This window comes from Convolutriloba macropyga, chromosome 7 (genome assembly GCF_964194025.1).
Source record: "Convolutriloba macropyga chromosome 7, txConMacr16.3, whole genome shotgun sequence".
Lineage (NCBI taxonomy): Eukaryota > Metazoa > Xenacoelomorpha > Acoela > Convolutidae > Convolutriloba > Convolutriloba macropyga.
Genome location: NC_134474.1, coordinates 30,479,947 through 30,500,355, shown reverse-complemented (window position 1 = coordinate 30,500,355; position 20,409 = coordinate 30,479,947). Strand labels below are relative to the sequence as shown.

Genomic DNA, 20,409 nt, shown 5'->3' with positions numbered 1-20,409 from the left:
AGTAGATGGATGAAAATCGAGGCTGGGGCAGAAGACTGTCAGTCAGGTGCAGTTACCACGAAGCATTGAGGGCTTGAAAGTATGTTCTTTCATAGGAAAATTTTATTGACCTGGATACTACGTATTTTTTAATTGCTCCCGAACGATGTTTGAGGAATTTATTGAGAACCTGTCTTTCTGCGAAGTTTTAGTTTGTGCGCTATTCTAGAACACTCTTCTCTTTCAACTAAGTTTTTTCACGCATTACTACTTGATTTGTGTGTGACCTCAAATGCTCTCAATATGAAAAATGTTTATTGATAAGAAAAAAGTGGTTGTGAGAAGCGGTGGTTTGTAGTGGTTTTAGCACAGTTGGTAAGATGGAGGACTGCTATTCTGAGGGTCGGGGGTTTGAATTCGTGTGGGGTACCCCATTTTTGATGACATGAAAATATCTAATCAACCCCTTGCTGAGTGTTGTTTGAGAGCAATTTTTTTGACGCGAGTCGGTTTATGTTCCTGTGTGTAATTGAGTGATAGAAAATTGTAATCCTATGTATTACACGCGTGACCCCTGAATTGGCGCAATATTTTTGCATGATTAAGGGCCTCGCGAATTGCATGTTTAAAAGCCGCATGGAGAAGCATGGTTGAACGAACACATCGAGAGCTCAATGACTTAAACGGCTGAAAGTAGATGGGTGAGAACCGAGCCTGGGGCAAAAGACAAGTGCAGTTACCACGAGGATATGAGAGCTTAAAGGTATGCTATCCCAGAGGGAGGATTCACGATCATGGATACAACGTGTTTTTTAATTGCTCCGGAAAGAATTTTGAAGTGTTTGTTACAAACTTATGCCTTTCTGCAAAATTTTAGTTTACAGATTCTGCGTTGTTCTAGATCACTCTTAGCTTTCAACTCAGTTTTTCAGGCGTTACTTTTACATTTTTAGGTGAATTCAAGTGCTCTCAATCTGAAATATGTTCATTGATACCATAAAAGCGATTGTGAGAAACGGTGGTCTGTAGTGTTTTTAAGCAGTTGGTAAGATAGAGAACTGCTATTTTGAGGGTCGAGGTTTCGTATCCGTGTCGGGTACCTTCATTTTTGTTGACATGAAAATTTCTTATCAACACCATGCTGCCTGTTGTTTGTGAGCAATTTTTTTGACGCGAGTCGGTTTATGTTTTTGTGTCTCTTTGGGGATGAAAAAGTGTAATCCTATATATTAAATTTGTGAGTTCTAAAATAGGACAGTATTTTAGCATTTTAAAGGCCTCTCGAAGCGCATGTTTAAACGCCACATCAAGCGGCGTGGTTAAAGGAACATTTTGAGATATGTTAGTGACCTAGAATGGCCAAACTGATTACTAAGAACCGAAACTGGGACAATATACTGTGAGCCAGGTGCAGTTACCATGAAGCTATGAGGACTTGAACGTATGCTTGACAAGAGGAAAGATTTACTGACCTGGGTACTAGGTGTTCTTAATTGCTCATGAAAGAAGCTAAAGTATTTATTGTTAAGATCTGTTTTTGCCAAGTTTTAGCTTCACAGATTTTGCGGTATTCTAGAACAATCTTAGCTTTCAACTTATTTTTTCACGCTTTACTGTTGGATGTTTGCCTGATCTGAGATACTCTCAATCTGAAATATGGTTATTGATCAGATAAAAGCAATTGTGAGAAACGGTGGTTATTACTTTCGTGTTGTCTAGTTTGCACTTTAATGGTAAATATCAGTCGGAATTGAGCACAATGGTCAATCTCGCACCGACCGTAACATGTTTTAGGGGTCCTTGATCATGCAACCTAGCATAAATGCGTTTCGAGACGCGCTTTACTATCATATTTAAGCTCCTAATCTGCACCTTTTTTTGCACTCATTAAGCATGCGGCATAGAAAAACTAAGCAAGTCACAAACGCCATTGTCCAGAAAATTGCTGTAGAGAGAGCAAGAGACAAGTGAAATACGCATAGATAGCGTAAGTGTTGAGACTTATGGCTGTTAAACGAGGGGTACGAGTTCGAGTCCGAGTCGGTGCGAAAGAGAAACCTAAACTTCTTTTAAAACTTCTATTCGTGTAAGTGATTTTCTCGTTATTGTTTTGCGGGCCTGCTAGTTTTAATATAAATCTTATCATTTTTGACAAATGTTTCAATGTTTCATATCAAAAAAATTAGCATTGAATCTGTTTTCTGATTGCATCTTAAGAGGTTTGTCTTCAACTTTTTTTGGCAACGTGATAATTGTTTTTCTAATGCAGATATTATATTTTTCCGTTTTGCTCAATCTCGATTTTAGGATGAGCAAATTTTGCATTCGAATAAATGCTACCATATTTAGCTTCCAAACTGTTTAGAAGTCAGGGTTTGAAAATTAACTCAAATATCAAGTTCCGAGACCCAATTTTTGTTCTCTCTCTAATTATTATAACATATCGTCGCCATATCTTGTCTGACTATTTCCCACAAGTTTTAGCTACAATAAAGTTTTTAAGTTCCTTTCTAAATGAATGAGCCTCGTGATCAGAAGAACAACTCCTTTGTTGTATTTAAAACACTGAATTTGAACTATCGCCTTTTTCTCTAATTAGGTGTCGACACTCCCTAATTTGGAAGTTTCTTTTTGCTCCGACCCCTCTTGAGGGGGGAGGAACTATATATTTAAATGGGTTTTTTTTTGTTCAGACAATTTTGACCGATCGATAAATTCATCTAACAGAGTTGTGAGTGGTATTATTAAAAAGGCCCTCCAGCGTAAAATACGGAATTAAAAAGTTTTTATTTTGAATTTCGTATTTTGCAAGAAGTTTTTGAGGTTTGAATATTTGTGAATAATAGACGGATTTCCGTTGTTTCTATTCACATTTTCCGGAATTTTGCCATAAACTTCGTCATGTTTGCTGAAAATTGTAAAAAAACTGTTAACAATAGTACTGTTGATTTTAGTTTTAGAAACAAAAAGTATTGTTGACTATTTTGATTTAATTTTTCCGAACCAAATTTTTGCTAAATTTTTCAAAATTTAGCCTTTTTCAGCAAAAATTGCCCGAAATAAGCTTTTTAGTCCACTTTGATTAAATTTGCCGAAAGTACTCACCCCAAAAAACAACAAGCACAATCTCTGTAAGCTACAAAGGGTGCTGATATTACTTCCATTTCCACTGAGAGTAGTCTAGAATCAAAATTTTGCCGTTTTTTCTAACTTCGCTCTATGATTATCAAAAACGCAGCAATTATTTTTGATCTCTTAACAAACAAATAATCTAGATCTAACGCTTTCGAAACAATGGAGTATTCTAAAGGGACAAAAAGCAAAAGCGGGGCTGGTGTTAGTCCAATCTTGGACTGTTACAATCGAATAAATAATTCGGATTGTAATCAGTCGGTCTTTTTCTAAGAAAAACTCGATCTTTTTTTTGTTATTTATACAACAGGACAATTCACATCAAAGCTCACTGTTGATAGGTCCCTATGGCTTCCTAAACAATTTTAAATCAGGGTTATCGATTTCTTTACCCGAAAGATTCTGATCTTTCGACTTTTAATGTGTTTGCTTTTTAAATAAACAATGGCTTATTGAGATTCGCCACTATTTTTCTTTTTATTTGAACAACTTGTAGCTTGGTGTGCGCAAAGAAAGAATGCCTCTCCTTCATCTTTTTTCTACTGAATATTAACCGTTTCTGCGGTTTTAAGCGTTAAATTAGGGTTTACTGGCTTTGATACCACAAGATTTCATATTTTTTCTCTGATTTTTTGGTATTAGCCCGTCTCTCACGGTTTCTTTTCTCGTTTTGTCACATTGTCACATTATTGACAGTTCACATATTAAATCATTGTCATTCAAAATAGGGCACAATTGAACATTTAAAAGTCTTGAAAGGCGGATATTATGGTTTTAATGGCTTCGACACCACTTTCTCGAAGAATTTGGTTGAATTTTTTTTTACAATCGTATAAACTGTCGCTTTTTAAGTGTCTTTTCAGTCGTTTGAAAATAACTGGATGATGACAGGTCTCATCGGCACTTTATGAAAAAATAAGAGAGTCTTAACTCTGATTTGAACAGATAGCTGATGGTTTTCATGACTTTGAAAACAATTATTTTCAAAAACAAAAACAAACTCTTTATAACGCTGTTTAACTTCGCATTTTTTCTTTTTTCTATTTGTTACTTATTCTCGGTAGTTTCAGGTCAGATCTGACATTATTGTTGTCGAGGTATGGTTCAATTGTACAAAACCGAAGGTTTGTTAAGAGTTCGATATGAATATACTGGCTTCGGCATCGGTTTTTCGCACAAAAAAGAGCCTAATTTTTGATTTATCTACATTTAACGTTCTTTTTGCAGACGTAAGACAAATTATGAATAATTGCAAGTGATCTCAAGCTCTTTCTTAGGACAACTAGACGAACCTATTTAATTATTTCACTTTTATCTAAGGCTTTCATGTCTTTGAAAGTAATTGATTTCGAAAAAAAAGTGGTAATAAAATTTGCCCTTCTTTTCTTTTTTGGTCTACTTGTTTCCTATTCTCATTAAAAAGTCGGCCTATGCACTTTTTTAACGTTCGAGGTAAGCTCTTTCAGACATATTTTGAGGGGCCAAATATGGGCTTTCGGCTTCGACAGCGTTTTCTCGCAAGTTTTAATTGAATTTATTTTGTTGTCTCCGTTTTCTGTTCTTCTTGTAACCGCATAAAAAATTAATTAATGACAGGTTTTAATGCCCTCCTATAGAGGCGTATGTGATCATAATTTTATTGAACGTTTTCAATTGCCATCTATTGGTTTTCCTTCCTTTGAAATTAATTGTTTTTTAAAAATAAAAGCCAATTTTTTTCTTTGCTGTTTTATTCCTTTTGCCTAATTGTTACCGAGTCTTTTTATAGACTGGTCCCATATGTTTTCTAGTGAAGTACAAATTTTTTTGTTTAGTATTCAGTTTTATCTGACGCTATTTTGAGCTTGTTATTAAGTTTTTTCAAATGGACATAAAGTTTTTGATGTAATTAATATTTTTTCGTATTTTTGATTGATTTTGTTGTTCGTCTTGACTTGCTTTCTTCGTAATGACTGATCTCATCAATCTAATGCGGCATTTTTTCTTCCAATAAGTTTTTTGCTTTGGAGGCGATCTTCGTTCATACACATTTTCTGTTTGAGAGATACTTGAAATTTTGGGGTTTTCTATCTGTTCCTCATTAGATAGACTTTAATGCCAAAAATGTGAATGAGCGGGGTAGGAACTTTATGTGCAAACGCCCATTACCGAGCCTCCTTGTTAATTTTAAGAAATTAATACTTTGTTCTTGTTTTGAGAAACTTTAGCTGATGAAAAATCCTCTTAAAAAATCTTTAATATTGGTTTGTCAAAATAGGGGAAGACTTTTTCTCAAAGTTAAAATTTTCCTTGTTATCTCCTATAACCTGTGAAGTGCAATTTTTTTCAGTAAAAGAGTATTTTAGAACAAACCACCTAGATGTCTGTTCTGCCTGAATTGTTTTGCAGGGAATACTTCACTGTTCTAATGCTTATCTGAGAGTCTTGATGACAAAGGATCAAAAAACTCCGGAACAGATAAATGCTCAACTGACCTACTAACTCTGCTGTCAACCCATAAATTATAAATGGAAAGTCTTGTCTCATCATACGAGGTTCCTTACTCATACTATGTAATTTAAACCTGGATGTCAAAGGAGATTCACTGTTTCAGAGAAGCACCGGCTCTGGGTTCGTTGTCTACGTTGCAGAGCAGTTTACGTTCGTCTCTCAGGAAGGGTTAAGTGGGGGTCCGTTAAATCTTGGCACTTCAAAACATGTAGAGTTTAATTGGCAGCTTTCTACGTGCTCACTATATTTTGTCGCTTTCCGTTTCTTATCTTCTTCAGTTGCGCTTCGTGGTTTCACAATTGATCCAGTCATCAGATATCTATGTCAGACAATATGAGGGTTACATTTTGCAGAAGCAAAGTTCTCTGTTCTTGTCTCTTGTTCTTCGTTCTGTAGAGATGACTTAACTCTGAACGACGCGTTTTTCGTGTTTTTCGCAATTTTTAACGTCGGTATACTTTTGGAGCTCAAAAACTAGTTCTCAGTTAATTTGTAACGCTTAATTTAATTAGAAGAAATTCAGTAGTCATATGAGAGCAAAAAATTTTCAGGACAACGAGAAAGGAGCTGCTCTACACGAATACATGGCAGAGGAACACGAGAAGTTAGTCACGATTCTGCTGGAGAGAGATGCACAAATTGACCACCTCACTGATGAGAACAGGTGTCTGATGGAACTCAAGTCAAGTATGGAGACATCGATGCAAACGTGCACTGAACGCTTACAGCAGGCTGTAAGTTTTGACCATTTTACTATGAGCATAATCTGCGTTCCACAAAGTAACGCACAAGTTCAGATCCAGCAAAATTCTGCAAGATTTTGAGTCTACTAGGAAAAACAACGCCATAAGTCTCGTAAAAAATAATCTACGACGACTCTTCTTGATTCTTAAGACTAAACATGCACAGACCTCTTGAGCCAAAAAATCTTTTTGCGGAAATTTTAACAGACTGTTTTCCAGGTGGAATAAAATCTGGCAAGTATTGAACCTCATCAGGGAAATTACGTAAAATGTACTATGAGAAAACTTCTTTTTGGAAACAAAACAAGGATTATTCATCCATCGACAGGTTTGCTGATTATTTGACAAGTTCTGACAAATGTTTAAAAAGAATCCAAAAATTATTTTGCATCATTAAAATCCATGGTACCAAAGATGTTGTGAAATGAAACCTAATTGGAAGAACAGGTTGACAATTTCGTATGGCCACAGCAGAGAATGACTACAAGATCAGCCCTCCTACGTTGCAATGCAGTATTAGTACCATCTACTTGATTTTTGTAGCTGCGAAGCTGTAAGCTGAGCGGAGCTATATTGCGGTGCTCTTGGTTTTTTACAATTCAAAGAATTTGAATTGTATTGGGGCGCTGCCTTTTTTACGACTCGAAGAGGAGTATTGGAGAAGTCGTTTTTTTAATAGCCGCCCTCATCTTCTCAGCCGGCTATTATAGCGCTCCTATTTTTTTTTTTACTTCGTCGAATAAAAAAATGTTTCGCTTTACCTCATTTTGCCGCCTTTTCAACATTTTGCGTGAAATCTTTTTGACTTCTCTAGGCTAGTTTCTCTCTTCTCTCATTCTGCTAAAAGTGATTTTGAACATCAGTTGCTCAGCAAAGCAATTCAAAATGAACAGTCAGTATAAAAAATTGAAGTCAGAAATAGAAACGGGATAAACCCATAAAGCCCAATTTTAGATGCCCGCTATTTGAACGTCGGTCCTATAAGTATTAGTTACCTCTCTCTAATGCTTATTGTTATTGATAGTAGCCCCTGTAGCCTCTCTCTAAGAAACAGAAGTATGTTCAACTACGAAATGCCATCAAAATAAATCGGACTTAAAAAATGTTTTTGTACGAAAATCTTTTTTTTTCAATATCTTCTGTTATTTCAATCCCAGTCATGCTTATTGGAATCAACGGCGGCTATTTTCCGGCAATCTGCCGGGTATGTTTAATCAATTTTATTGGAGTGATCTTTGAAGCGGGAAATGAAACGCGTGAAAAAATTTGGAGTGATTTTGGTGGTGAACAAAAGTGACGAGTGGAGCGAAAAAAGAGTGGTTTTTGTTCATACCACTGCTTTTGAGAGAGCGAAAAATTGATGTGTGAAAAAATTTTCTCTAAGTGAGCGCACTTTTTATTTGTTCACGTGCGGCTTCTAAAAGCAGTTTTTTGCAACTTTTGACGGTTATGAGGTTTGATTATGATGTTATATCAGTTTTAGGCTTGTTCTGGTAGGAATTGAATGTTTCAAGTAGTAAATTTGAGTTTAATGCTAACTTGGAGATTTTTGATCAGTTTTGCTGATTTTTAGACGAATTTTAATAATTTTTTGCCTGTTATTTTGTTTTAATGCTTTCAGTGGAATTTGGATAAAAGCTTGTTACTTAAAAAATTTTCAGATACCAGTCGACTAAATTTTTATTGGTATAACTCTTTTTTTCTTAGGAAAATTGACAAAAAAATTGAGAAATCTTAAAACCATTTTTCTTATTTTTTTTGAAGTTTTTCTATTTTTAAATCTTAGACAAGTTTTTTAACCTATTTTGACTTGCCCATTGTTTTGCGAACTTTTCATTGCTCTAATTGCAAAGAAACTCTATTCGGCTTTATGTTTTCTTTTACTATAAAAAAGCTCAAGTTAAAAAAACTTAAGTTTTTATAGTTTTTTTTGTTCAATTTGTTTTTGAATGCCGTTTCTATTCTTCCTTAATTTTTTATGGCATTTGCGGAGGTTCAGGTTTCACAATAGAAGTTCAGTTGTTTAGTCATAAGGAGGGGCAATTTTCTCCTTCGATTAGTTTCCGGAATGGAACAACTCCGGCTATGTTTTTTTTTAAGATCTGTTCACACTTTTTCATGATTTTTGAAGTCAAATTGGAGTAGTGATTTTGGTCACGTCGAAACAGGAATTGGAGCAAAAAAACGGTTGGTTTTGCGGCGTGAATTTTTTCCTCTCTGAATTTAAAGTAGAGTGAGGAAACGGTGTTTGAACAAAAATTCGCTTTCTCGCTAGTGGATTTTTGTTCACATGCGGCAATTTCACTTTGATTTTTACTGTTTTTTCGATTTTTTGGACAAAATTTTTTTCTAATTTGTTTTCCCATTGTTTTCCCATCCATTCATAGTCCGTTCAAGGTCTATTTTTCTGTTTAATCAATAAAATTTTTTTGAATTGTAGGTCTGGACTTGTCCTGCTATGTTTTTTTGTTTCGTCGTCTGACGCTCTTTTCGTTTTACATTTGTTCACACAGCAAAGCTGAAAAAGTCAAATTTTCTAAATGACTTTTTCCTCTCACTAACGGCGTTTGCGCGCGTGACGTCATTTCTCACTCTCTTTAGCAAAAGTATTTTGCGTGATTAGATTTTGATCACAAGTTACTTAGCTCACTAAATAAAATGACATTTGCACTTTAAAACTTAAGTTTAATTTGAATTTGTTTAAGGTCAAAGGAACTCATAAGTGCCGTAAAGGTCTCTAATAAGAGGCTTCTGCGGGATGAATTTTAACAAGCTTTATTAATTTATCGCTGGATGTTTTTTACCTATCTTTTTGTACGGTTTCGATTTTTTTTCAAATTATATCAGCCCTCCTACGTTGCAATGCAGTATTAGTACCATCTACTTGATTTTTGTAGCTGCGAAGCTGTAAGCTGAGCGGAGCTATATTGCGGTGCTCTTTGTTTTTTACAATTCAAAGAATTTGAATTGTATTGAGGCGCTGCCTTTTTTACGACTCGAAGAGGAGTATTGGAGAAGTCGTTTTTTTAATCAATTTTATTGGAGTGATCTTTGAAGCGGGAAATGAAACGCGTGAAAAAATTTGGAGTGATTTTGGTGGTGAACAAAAGTGAAGAGTGGAGCGAAAAAAGAGTGGTTTTTGTTCATACCACTGCTTTTGAGAGAGCGAAAAATTGATGTGTGAAAAAATTTTCTCTAAGTGAGCGCACTTTTTATTTGTTCACGTGCGGCTTCTAAAAGCAGTTTTTTGCAACTTTTGACGGTTATGAGGTTTGATTATGATGTTATATCAGTTTTAGGCTTGTTCTGGTAGGAATTGAAGGTTTCAAGTAGTAAATTTGAGTTTAATGCTAACTTGGAGATTTTTGATCAGTTTTGCTGATTTTTAGACGAATTTTAATGATTTTTTGCCTGTTATTTTGTTTTAATGCTTTCAGTGGGATTTGGATAAAATCTTGTTACTTAAAAAGTTTTCAGATACCAGTCGACTAAATTTTTATTGGTATAACTCTTTTTTTCTTAGGAAAATTGACAAAAAAATTGAGAAATCTTAAAACCATTTTTCTTATTTTTTTTGAAGTTTTTCTATTTTTAAATCTTAGACAAGTTTTTTAACCTATTTTGACTTGCCCATTGTTTTGCGAACTTTTCATTGCTCTAATTGTAAAGAAACTCTATTCGGCTTTATGTTTTCTTTTACTATAAAAAAAAGCTCAAGTTAAAAAAAACTTAAGTTTTTATAGTTTTTTTTGTTCAATTTGTTTTTGAATGCCGTTTCTATTCTTCCTTAATTTTTTATGGCATTTGCGGAGGTTCAGGTTTCACAATAGAAGTTCAGTTGTTTAGTCATAAGGAGGGGCAATTTTCTCCTTCGACTAGTTTCCGGAATGGAACAACTCCGGCTATGTTTTTTTTAAGATCTGTTCACACATTTTCATGATTTTTGAAGTCAAATTGGAGTAGTGATTTTGGTCACGTCGAAACAGGAATTGGAGCAAAAAAACGGTTGGTTTTGCGGCGTGAATTTTTTCCTTTCTGAATTTAAGGTAGAGTGAGGAAACGGTGTTTGAACAAAAATTCGCTTTCTCGCTAGTGGATTTTTGTTCACATGCGGCAATTTCACTTTGATTTTTACTGTTTTTTCGATTTTTGGACGGGATTTTTTTCTAATTTGTTTTCCCATTGTTTTCCCATCCATTGATAGTCCGTTCAAGGTCTATTTTTCTGTTTAATCAATAAAATTTTTTTGAATTGTAGGTCTGGACTTGTCCTGCTATGTTTTTTTGTTTCGTCGTCTGACGCTCTTTTTCGTTTTACATTTGTTCACACAGCAAAACTGGAAAAGTCAAATTTTCTAAATGACTTTTTCCTCTCACTAACGGCGTTTGCGCGCGTGACGTCATTTCTCACTCTCTTTAGCAAAAGTATTTTGCGTGATTAGATTTTGATCACAAGTTACTTAGCTCACTAAATAAAATGACATTTGCACTTTAAAACTCAAGTTTAATTTGAATTTGTTTAAGGTCAAAGGAACTCATAAGTGCCGTAAAGGTCTCTAATAAGAGGCTTCTGCGGGATGAATTTTAACAAGCTTTATTAATTTATCGCTGAATGTTTTTTACCTATCTTTTTGTACGGTTTCGATTTTTTTCAAATTAGATCTGTCTCTGTTTCTATCTCTATTATATGGCACGCTGATCTATTCTTTCGCAGCTATTCCAGAAATCTGCCGGCTATGTTCTTTGATGATTAAATTGAGTTATTCGAATTTTTTAATTAAGTTTTTGCTTTTTGAAATGATTGTGCAACCATCCAGGACAAGTTGCGTATGATAAATTGAACTGATCTGATTTCAACACCTTATAAGTAACAGATCACCCTTCCAATTTGAAAAAAATGAGACTATATCTATGAGAATTATGTTTCATTAATATTGAAATGTCCCGTTTTTGGCGTTCATTAGCTTTCACTTGGATAAATAACTTTCTCCTTTTATGGTTGTTAAAGGAGCGATGTGAAATGATATCTGATTTAGCAAGCTTCTGTTGATCATTTGAACGACGTCCTATGTATCCACGCTGACTGGTGGCACGGGATGGAAGTTTTACTGGAAAGACTCCTGGGCGGGTTTGTTCATGCCTGTGACAATGAGAGCACTCAAGGTGGAATAAGAGTAATGGTTCCAGCCGCGCTCGAGACCTCATACAATCACGCTATTGAAACCGTGAGAACTGATCCCAGATATAGGCTTCGATATTGCCCGACTGAAACTTTGTTTGAAATGCTATCCCCCAATTGTGTAAGAAAAAACTTTTATGCGACCAAAGTTAATTCCTGGACTTTTGTTCGCCCAATATTGTCATAGAGAAAAAATCTGCCTAAAGTATCAAAATCGGCCTGTCTGATTATCAGATTAGGTTTTTGGCGCAAATATGAACGTTTTTTAAGACAAGGAGGCTCGGTAATGAAGTTCCGACCTCGCTTATCCACATTTTTGGCATAAATGTCTATCAAATGAGGAACAGATAGAAAACTCCCAAAAAATCAAGTACACTTCAAAAAATGTGTATGAACAAAAAGATTGCCTCCAATGCAATTAACTCATTGGAATCAAAAATGCCACATTAGATTGATGAGATGACAACAAAATCCAACAACAATAACAACAAACATTAATTACATCCAAAATTTTGTCCTTTTAAAAATAAAATTATTAACAAGGTCAAAATACCGTCAGATAAAAACTGAACTAAACAAAATACCCTGTAATTCAGTAGGAAAGATATGGGAGCACTCAATAAAAAAGCTCGGTAACAATTAGACAGAAAAGAACAAAAACCGGCAAAGTTGAAAAAATTGGCTGCTTTTTGAAAAAAAAATAATTGCAAGATAATGAAAGCAATTATATAGCAATTGAAAACATCCAACATGTTTATATTGACATAGGCCTCTATAGGAGATCATTAGGACCTGTCAATATGCATTTTTTAAGCGGACACTAAAAAGAGACAACAAACAAACTTCACTTATAATTTGCGAGAAAACGCTGTCAAAGCCGTAAAGCCATATTTTCCCCTCAAAAAACGTACAACTGAGCCTTTCTCAATCGCCAAAAAAGTGGTATGGCACCTCTCATTAATCATTGTAGGTGACAAGTAGCAACTGAAAGAAAAGGGCAAAATTAAGTAATAAATTTGTTTTTTTTTTTCGAAAATATTTTTTTTCCAACTTCATGAAAAAAATTAGCCGCAGAAAGAAATAATGAAATAGATTCGTCTAGTTGTCCTAAAGAAGTGCTCGATACCTGTAATTATTCAGAATATGACTTCCGTCTCAAAGCGAAGGTCAAAAATAGACAAAAATCAAATGTCAGTTAAATTTTGTTTGCAGAAAACGCGTGTCAAAGCCAGTAAATTCATAACGAATTCTTTAAAGACATTAGATTTCGTGCATTTTCACCTTGCCTTGACGACAATAACGTCACATATGACCTGTAATTAACGGGACTTGGTTACAAATAGAGAAAGATGCAAGTTATAAAGTGTTTTCTTTTGGTTTTCGAAAACAATTGTTTTCAAAGTCATGAAAGCTATCAGCTCTCTATTCAAATCAAAATGTAAGCTCATTCAAACCTCCTTAAAAATTCAAGGAGAACAGTTATTATCCAGGAGATTTCATACGACTAAAAAGACAATGTAAAAACGACAGCCAAAGTAAATCGAAGAAAGTAAATCTAAGAATCTTAATCTATGCCTTTCGAGACTTTTATATGTTCAATTGTGCCTTATGTTTAGCACCAATATTGTAGCGTGTGATTTCTCAATAATGTGATAGTGTGGCAAAACGAGAATAAACGTGACAATTGGGCCAATGACTAAAAATAAAAAAAACTGTGAAATCTAATAGTATCCAAACCATTAAACTATAATTTAACGCGTCAATCCGCACAAAAAATTTAGAATTAAGTTCACTATAAAAAAGAAGAAGAAGAAGAAGAAGAAACGTTCTTTCTTCGCGCACACTAGGCTACAAGCTGACCAAACTAGGAGAAAAATAGTGGAAAAAATCAAACCTTTTTTAAAAATAAAAACAACCAAAAAATTTTGGAGAAACTAGATGCAATAATTGAAAACTGCTTAAGATACAATTTGAATCTTTCAACAGTGAGCTTTGATTTAAATTGTTCTGTTCTTTATTTAATATAAAAAGATCGAATTTTTGATTTTTTAAAAAAAGGCAGACTCATTGTCATCCATTTTTTTGGATTATAACGGTTTTTGACCAAAACTAGACTTGCTGTTACTATGCATCCATTTAGAACGCTCAATTCTTTCGAATGTTTTATAGAGAGATAATTCGTTAGTTTAAAGATCAAAAATGAATGCTGCGTATAAAAAAGTAATCGATAAAGCTCAAAATTTCAATTCCAGACAACTCTCATTGAAATTGGAAGTAGGACTGGCTCCCTTCGTGGTTTCGAAAGATTTTGTTTGTTATTTTTGGGTATTTACGTTCGGCAGATTCTATCAAAGTGGACTAAAGAAGCTTATTTCGGGCAATTTTTGATAAAAAGTCTGAATTTTGAAATGTTTAGCCCAAATTTTATTAAAAAAATTAAGTCGAAGTAGTCAACAAGACTTTTTTGGCTTTAAAAATAAAGTCATCAGTACTGTTACAAACAATTTTTACATATTTTAGCAAAATTTACGAAATTATTGTGCAAAAAATCCGGAAAATGTGAATAAAATAGCGTCAATGGGTCTAATATTCAAAAATGTTTAAACCACGATAACTCGCTCCAGAAAACGAAATTCAAAAAACCTTTTTTTATTCCAAATTCTACGCTGGACGGCTTTTTTAATGATACTACTCTCAACTCTCTACGATGAATATATCGATCGGTCAAAATTGTCTGAACAAAAAAACCCAGTTGAGTATTCCTCCCCAGTTGAGTATATAGTCCCCCCCCCCCCCCCCAAGTGGAGTCGGAACAAATATTCTAAAATGGATGATTGGATTTTTTTTATAGCTTGCGAGGTTAAATTAAAATTTGTTGTTATACATTTTTTTTAAATATTCGAATTTAAGATTTTGACGTTACAGAGCAGACCCGAAAGAGTAAATCTAACTTTAAAACCGATGTACCCTGGTTGAATCAACACTTTTGATGCCCAATACTCTGAGCTACATTGGTATAATTTGTTTTGAGTAACTATAATTAATTAAGTGGAAAAACATTCATATAAGTATAAATTTCTTACACGTTCATCATATCAATCAGGGTCCTATGGGTGACTTCTAATCTCTGAAATTTGGTTAGGGTCATTCTCACGATTAAAATATTCCTGAAAAACTGTTTTAGATTCCCAAAGACTGTCCGATATCCTCACAGCTGGCAGGATTTGTGAAAGAGTTCAGAAGACATTTCGGGATCTACTACGCCACTGTGCAAGACTTGGACACTCAATTAGAGCTGCAGATGAAAGAATTTGTATCATATGAGCAAGAAATGATCCTTCAGGTATCAAATAAGTAGTCTATTCGATAAAATTTGTAGAGATTTTCATTATGTTATAAGTTGGCATACATATGAGTAAGCACTGAATAACTTTGACATTGCAGAATCCTACCCAGGTCGAGGTCCAGACCCAAGTTTGCGTCTGATCAGACTTTCCAGACCAAAATTATCTCTGATCAGACTTTCCAGACCGAAATTATCTCTGATCAGACTTTCCAGACCCAAATAACCTCTGATCAGACTTTCCAGACTGAATGAGTCCTGATCAGACTTTCCAAACCGAAGGAGTTCTGATCAGACCATCTCCAGACCATGGTCCAGACTCAAATTCAGACCATTGTCCAGACCTTAATCAGACTATGATCAGACCCAATTTCAGACCCAAGTAGCCTCTGATCAGACTCAGTCGAGACCATCTCCCCAGCTGAACACTCTGATCAAAAACAGTCAAAATCGGCATCGTCAGCCCTCCGCATGAATGTATGCTATCGAAGAAGATTGGGAATGATTGCTGCGATTGCGATCAAAGTTTTTGCGAAAGAAGAATGCGGGAAGTTCTATCGAATGAAGATATTGCGATCGAAATTCTGCAAAAAGAAGCGAACTAATTTTGCAAAAACAAACTAAAATCAACTCTGATATCCTATATGTTTCTTTGATGTGTTCTCGTTTTCTTTGATTTTTTTTTTCGTTTTGACCGCAAAAACCTTATATCATAGTCAATTTGGTCTTAAAAAACTAACACTATCATGTTTTGGGTCAAAAACGAAAAAAAATCAATTCTGATGTTTTCATTTTCAAATACGATGCTCATATGTTTCTTTGATTTTATCGGTGTTTTTGTATTTTTTTGGTCGCTTGCGGCCAATTGAGTTTGACGGATCCTGATTTTCAATGAGATTTTAGACTAAGTTTAACGGAAAGGTGATTTTAGGCTAATTGCTTTCTGATTAGTTTATCATGCGTTCGAGGTACTCATGATCAGACTATCCTGCGTTCAAAGTCGCCTCTGATCAGACCCAAGTGCGCTCGAAGAGGTTATGATCAGACCCAATTGCGCTCGAAGTTGCCTCTGATCAGACCCAAGTGCGCTCGAAGAAATTATGATCAGACCCAAGTGCGCTCGAATCCGCCTATGATCAGACTTTTCAAACCAAAATGACCTCTGATCAGACCATCACCAGACCATGGTCCAGACTGCAGTGTGCTCGAACTTCCGTCCAGACCCTGTAATTTCGGTCTGGGAACACACAGGTGTGCGCTCGACTGGGTCTGATCATAAGTCAATTTGGGTCTGGACCTCAACATGGGTAAAAATGTGGTATCAAAAGTCACCATTTTGGATCAATGATTTTTGGATACTTCTTCTTTTTTTTCAACTTTATCTTCGTGTCTCTTTCCTTCCTAGAATGAACACCTGGTGGACGACATGAAATGCGTGTGCTCATTAGCAGAGGAACAGGACGCTCTGATACTGCAACTCAAATCAGACAACCTCAACCTCCAGTCTAAAATCCTCACTCTCTGTGGCGATGTTGATTTCTTGACAACTGAGGGAATGATGCAGGCATTAAAGTTGATCCAGAGTAGCTTTACGGTGGATTTGAACACTCCAGCTGGGGTCCATGGGCTCCTTGACAATGTATGTTAATGTAGAAACACTATACGGAGCATTCATGTTATATTAATAAGAAGAAACTTAGAAATTGATGTTTCAAAAGTGCTAACATAGAAATTAACACGGAAATAGTTTAATTTGAATGGTTCGTGAAAGATCCATAAAATTATTTTCATTTTTCGATGCAAGCAGGCTTGACGTTTTTTATTTTATTTTTGTTTATAGCTGCAAAGCTGTAAGCTGAGTAGAGCTATATTGCGGTGCTCTTGGTTTTTTTTAATTCAAAGATTGGGGCGCTTTTTTGCGACTCGAAGAGGAGTATAGGAGAAGTCCTTTTTTTAATTCAATTTTATTGGAGTGAATTTTGAAGCAGGAAAAGGAACGCGTGAAATAATTTGTAGATATTTTGTTGCTGAACAAAATGAAGAGTGGAGGGAAAAGAGAGTGGTTTCTTTTGTTCATATCGCTGTTTTCTAGAGAGCGAGAAATTGAGGTGTGAAAAAATTTTGTGAGCGAGCACAATTTTTTGTTCACATGCGGCACTTAAAAGCAGTTTTTTTCCATTTTTTGTTGAGGTTTGGTTAAGATTTTGTTTTAATTTTAGGATGGTTTTGGTAGTGGTTGGAAGGTTTCTGGAAGATCATATGAATTTTTTTGCTAATTTGGAGGCTTTTCATGTATTTTGGTGATTTCTTGTTTTTACTTTTCTGTTTTAGGGTTTTGTTTCAAAATAATCCTAAATTAGTGGAGACAAGTTTTGTCTGAAGAGTAGTTGGATATAGTTTAAATTGATTTCCACTTCAAGTTTGTTCAGAATTCTTGTTCTGGCTATGTTTTTTAAGACCTGTTCACACATTTTCATGAGTTTTGAAGTCAAATTGCAGTGGTGATTTTGGTCACGCGGAAACAAGAAGTGGAGCAAAAACTGAGTGATTTTGCGGCATGAAATTTGTTTGCTCTTATTTTAAAGTAGAGTGAAAAAACGGTGTTTGAAAAAAAATTCGATTTCTCGCTAGTTCTTTTTTGTTCATATGCGGCATTTTGACATTGATTTTGTTTTTTTTTCAAATTTTTTAATCTGTTTTTTTAGAAATGATTTTCCCAATTCACTCAGTCCACTTCTAGGTCCAGTTTTTGATTAAGTCTATGAAAGTTCTTCGAACTGTACGTCAGGGCTTGTCCTGTTATGTTTTTTGTATCGTCGTATGGCGCTGTTTTTTGTTCTACATTTCTTCACACAGCAAAGCTGAAAAAACCCAACTTTTCTGAATGACTTCTTCTTCTCACTATCAGCCTTTGTGCGCGTCACGTCATTTCTCCTGCTCCCTCTAGCAAAGGTTTTAAGTTCATTTGCTCGATTAGAGTTTGATCATACGTGACTTACCTCACTCAAAAAAATGACTTTTGCATATTAAAACTTAGGTTTAATTACGGATTAGTTTAACGTCACAGAAACTCATATGTACATAAAGGTCCCTAATGAAGGACTTCTGCGGAATTAATTATAACAAGCAATTTCACTTTGATTTTTACTGTTTTTTCAATTTTTTGGACCGGATTTTTTTCTAAATGGTTTTCCCAATCCATAAATAGTCCGTTAAAGGTCCATTTTTCTGTTTAGTCAATAAATTTTTTTTGAATTGTACGTCTGGACTTGTCCTGCTATGTTTTTTTTTCGTCGTCTGCCGCTCTTTTTCGTTTTCACATTTGCTCTAACAGCAAAGCTGAAAAAGTCAATTTTTCTTAATGACTTTTTCCTCTCACTAACGGCGTTTGCGCGCGTGACGTCATTTCTCACTCTCTTTAGCAAAAGTATTTTGCGTGATTAGATTTTGATCACAAGTTACTTACCTCACTCAATAAAATGACATTTGCACTTTAAAACTTAAGTTTAATTTGAATTTGTTTAAGGTCAAAGGAACTCATAAGTGCCGTAAAGGTCTCTAATAGGAGGCTTCTGCGGGATGAATTTATTAATTTATCGCTGAATGTTTTTTACCTATCTTTTTGAGCGGTTTCGATTTTTTTTCAAATTAGATCTGTCTCTGTTTCTATCTCTATTATATGGCACGCAGATCTTTTCTTTCGCAGCTAATCCAGAAATCTGCCGGCTATGTTTTTATGATGATATCACTGGTTTAGATTTGTTTTAGGACTATGAACTACAAAAAATAACATTCGAAATCCGTGCTAATAGATATTAACTGGGCCGATTGGTAGTGTTTCATGCATAACAAACAATTAATAGCGCTATAACGAACCAAAGCAGTCACAAACCAAATCAAATCAGTTTCATTGAATCTAATTGAGAAACAGCTGATATTGATAGTCAACGGAACTTTTATTCAAAGATATCATAAGAAAAATGTCGAGTTCCTTCCCTAAATTTTCAGCTAATCGATGAGCAATCTCCATTTGCGCCCTTGGTTCACGAAAATATTCAAACGATAATCAGCCTTAGAACTCATATTAACCAATTGGAGAGCGAAGTGGCCCATTCATGCGCAGACAAGTGTGACTTAACTGCCCAGTTAGATGCTTTAAGTTGCAACAACCTGCAACACATACAAACTTCAGATGATTTGTGTGATGAGAAAAGAGCTCTCTTGCTCGAGATTGAAAGTCTTGGATGCACAATTGCTGAAATGGTACGTTGTAAGTCTGGAATGATTACTTAGTTCAGAAAACTCACATTAGTTGATAATCGTCCGCGCTACACAGTTGCTCAGACCAGAAATAACGCTGACAGAAAGTTTCTGGTTTCATTTTTCTCTTCGGTTAAGAAAATCAATTAAGACTCCTTAGGAATTGTTGCTACGTCAGCTTGCGTCAAGAACCTTTAGCGTTAGGAATCTTCATTTTGCGCCATGAACTATCCTGATACCTATTGTCAAAATTCTATGCCTTTCCTACATCCATTGAACTTGCTGAAATTCTCTTGCTACAGGCTTTTCGTCCTATGGCATAAAATTTTCGGCTATCTCTCTTTCCTTTCGAAAACATTTTTCCTATACTTGATAAATAATTTTCTCTGGTATCATCTCTTCACTAAATACGCAGAAAAAATAACCGGTCAATTTTGTTCTTGGAAATCAAACTCATAAAATAAAACGAATTTGAAATATTTCGCAAAACTTTTTCCGATCTGATAGATATCTGATATTCTTCAATATAGCGAAGTTTATTCAATATCAAATGACAACTAATCGTGTCATTTTTGAGTCCTGCGGTCTCTTTTATGCGATTTTTGGCTTGACGGATTTTTCGCATCACCCTTTTGTTTTTTTTTGCCCCCAAACACGGTATAAACAGGTAACTACTGGAGGGCACTAAAATTTTCTAAGAGCTTTTCGGCTTAATAGACTCTAAGTATGCGATCCATCAAAAACGTTTTGGCGACAAACGTTGCAAATTTATGACATGAAGGGCTTTTCTTCTCCTACCGCTCGCCAGCAGTTTGAGAGAAACTCACCCAAAGTTAGTCATTTGTGTTTGAAAATTGAAAATAATTTTCGTTCTTTCAAATACAATTTTGAAGCTTACTAACTAAGAAAATACTCTATCATTTTAATAATTGCTCTTGAACGAATTTTGAAGCATTAAATGTATATGTGCGTGTCTTTCTCATTCTACATATTTGCTTGACCGTTTCGTGAAGAACATTCAGTCGTTTTCTATTCATGAAACAATTTTTCGTGCTTTACTTCCTGAACTTTTTGTTTGACCTAAATTGTTCTCATTGTGAAATGAAGTCTGCTTTGAAGAAGCGAAAGTTGCAAAAGTAAGTGCTTTAGTCTAGGCGCAGAAGCGTGTGGGCGCGAATCTGTCCCTTGTCCTACTTTCTGCACCAATAAAGAGCAATTTTTCTGACGTTAGTTGTTTATGTTTTGATTTGATTTTTTGTATCGTGATTGACTGTACTTCTGATA

The 20,409-nt window shown here is 35.0% G+C and overlaps 1 protein-coding gene across 1 annotated transcript in view; it reads left to right on the top strand.

The window, feature by feature from the left end:
* The window catches only part of LOC142342772 (uncharacterized), an 80,497-nt gene that overhangs the window by 14,508 nt on the left and 45,580 nt on the right, over window positions 1-20,409 (top strand). The window contains exons 8-12 of the mRNA XM_075394326.1: window positions 6,153-6,335; window positions 11,380-11,568; window positions 14,707-14,865; window positions 16,271-16,504; window positions 18,874-19,128. Of these exons, the coding sequence (XP_075250441.1) occupies window positions 6,153-6,335; window positions 11,380-11,568; window positions 14,707-14,865; window positions 16,271-16,504; window positions 18,874-19,128 (1,020 nt within the window). The remainder of the gene's footprint in view (window positions 1-6,152; window positions 6,336-11,379; window positions 11,569-14,706; window positions 14,866-16,270; window positions 16,505-18,873; window positions 19,129-20,409) is intronic.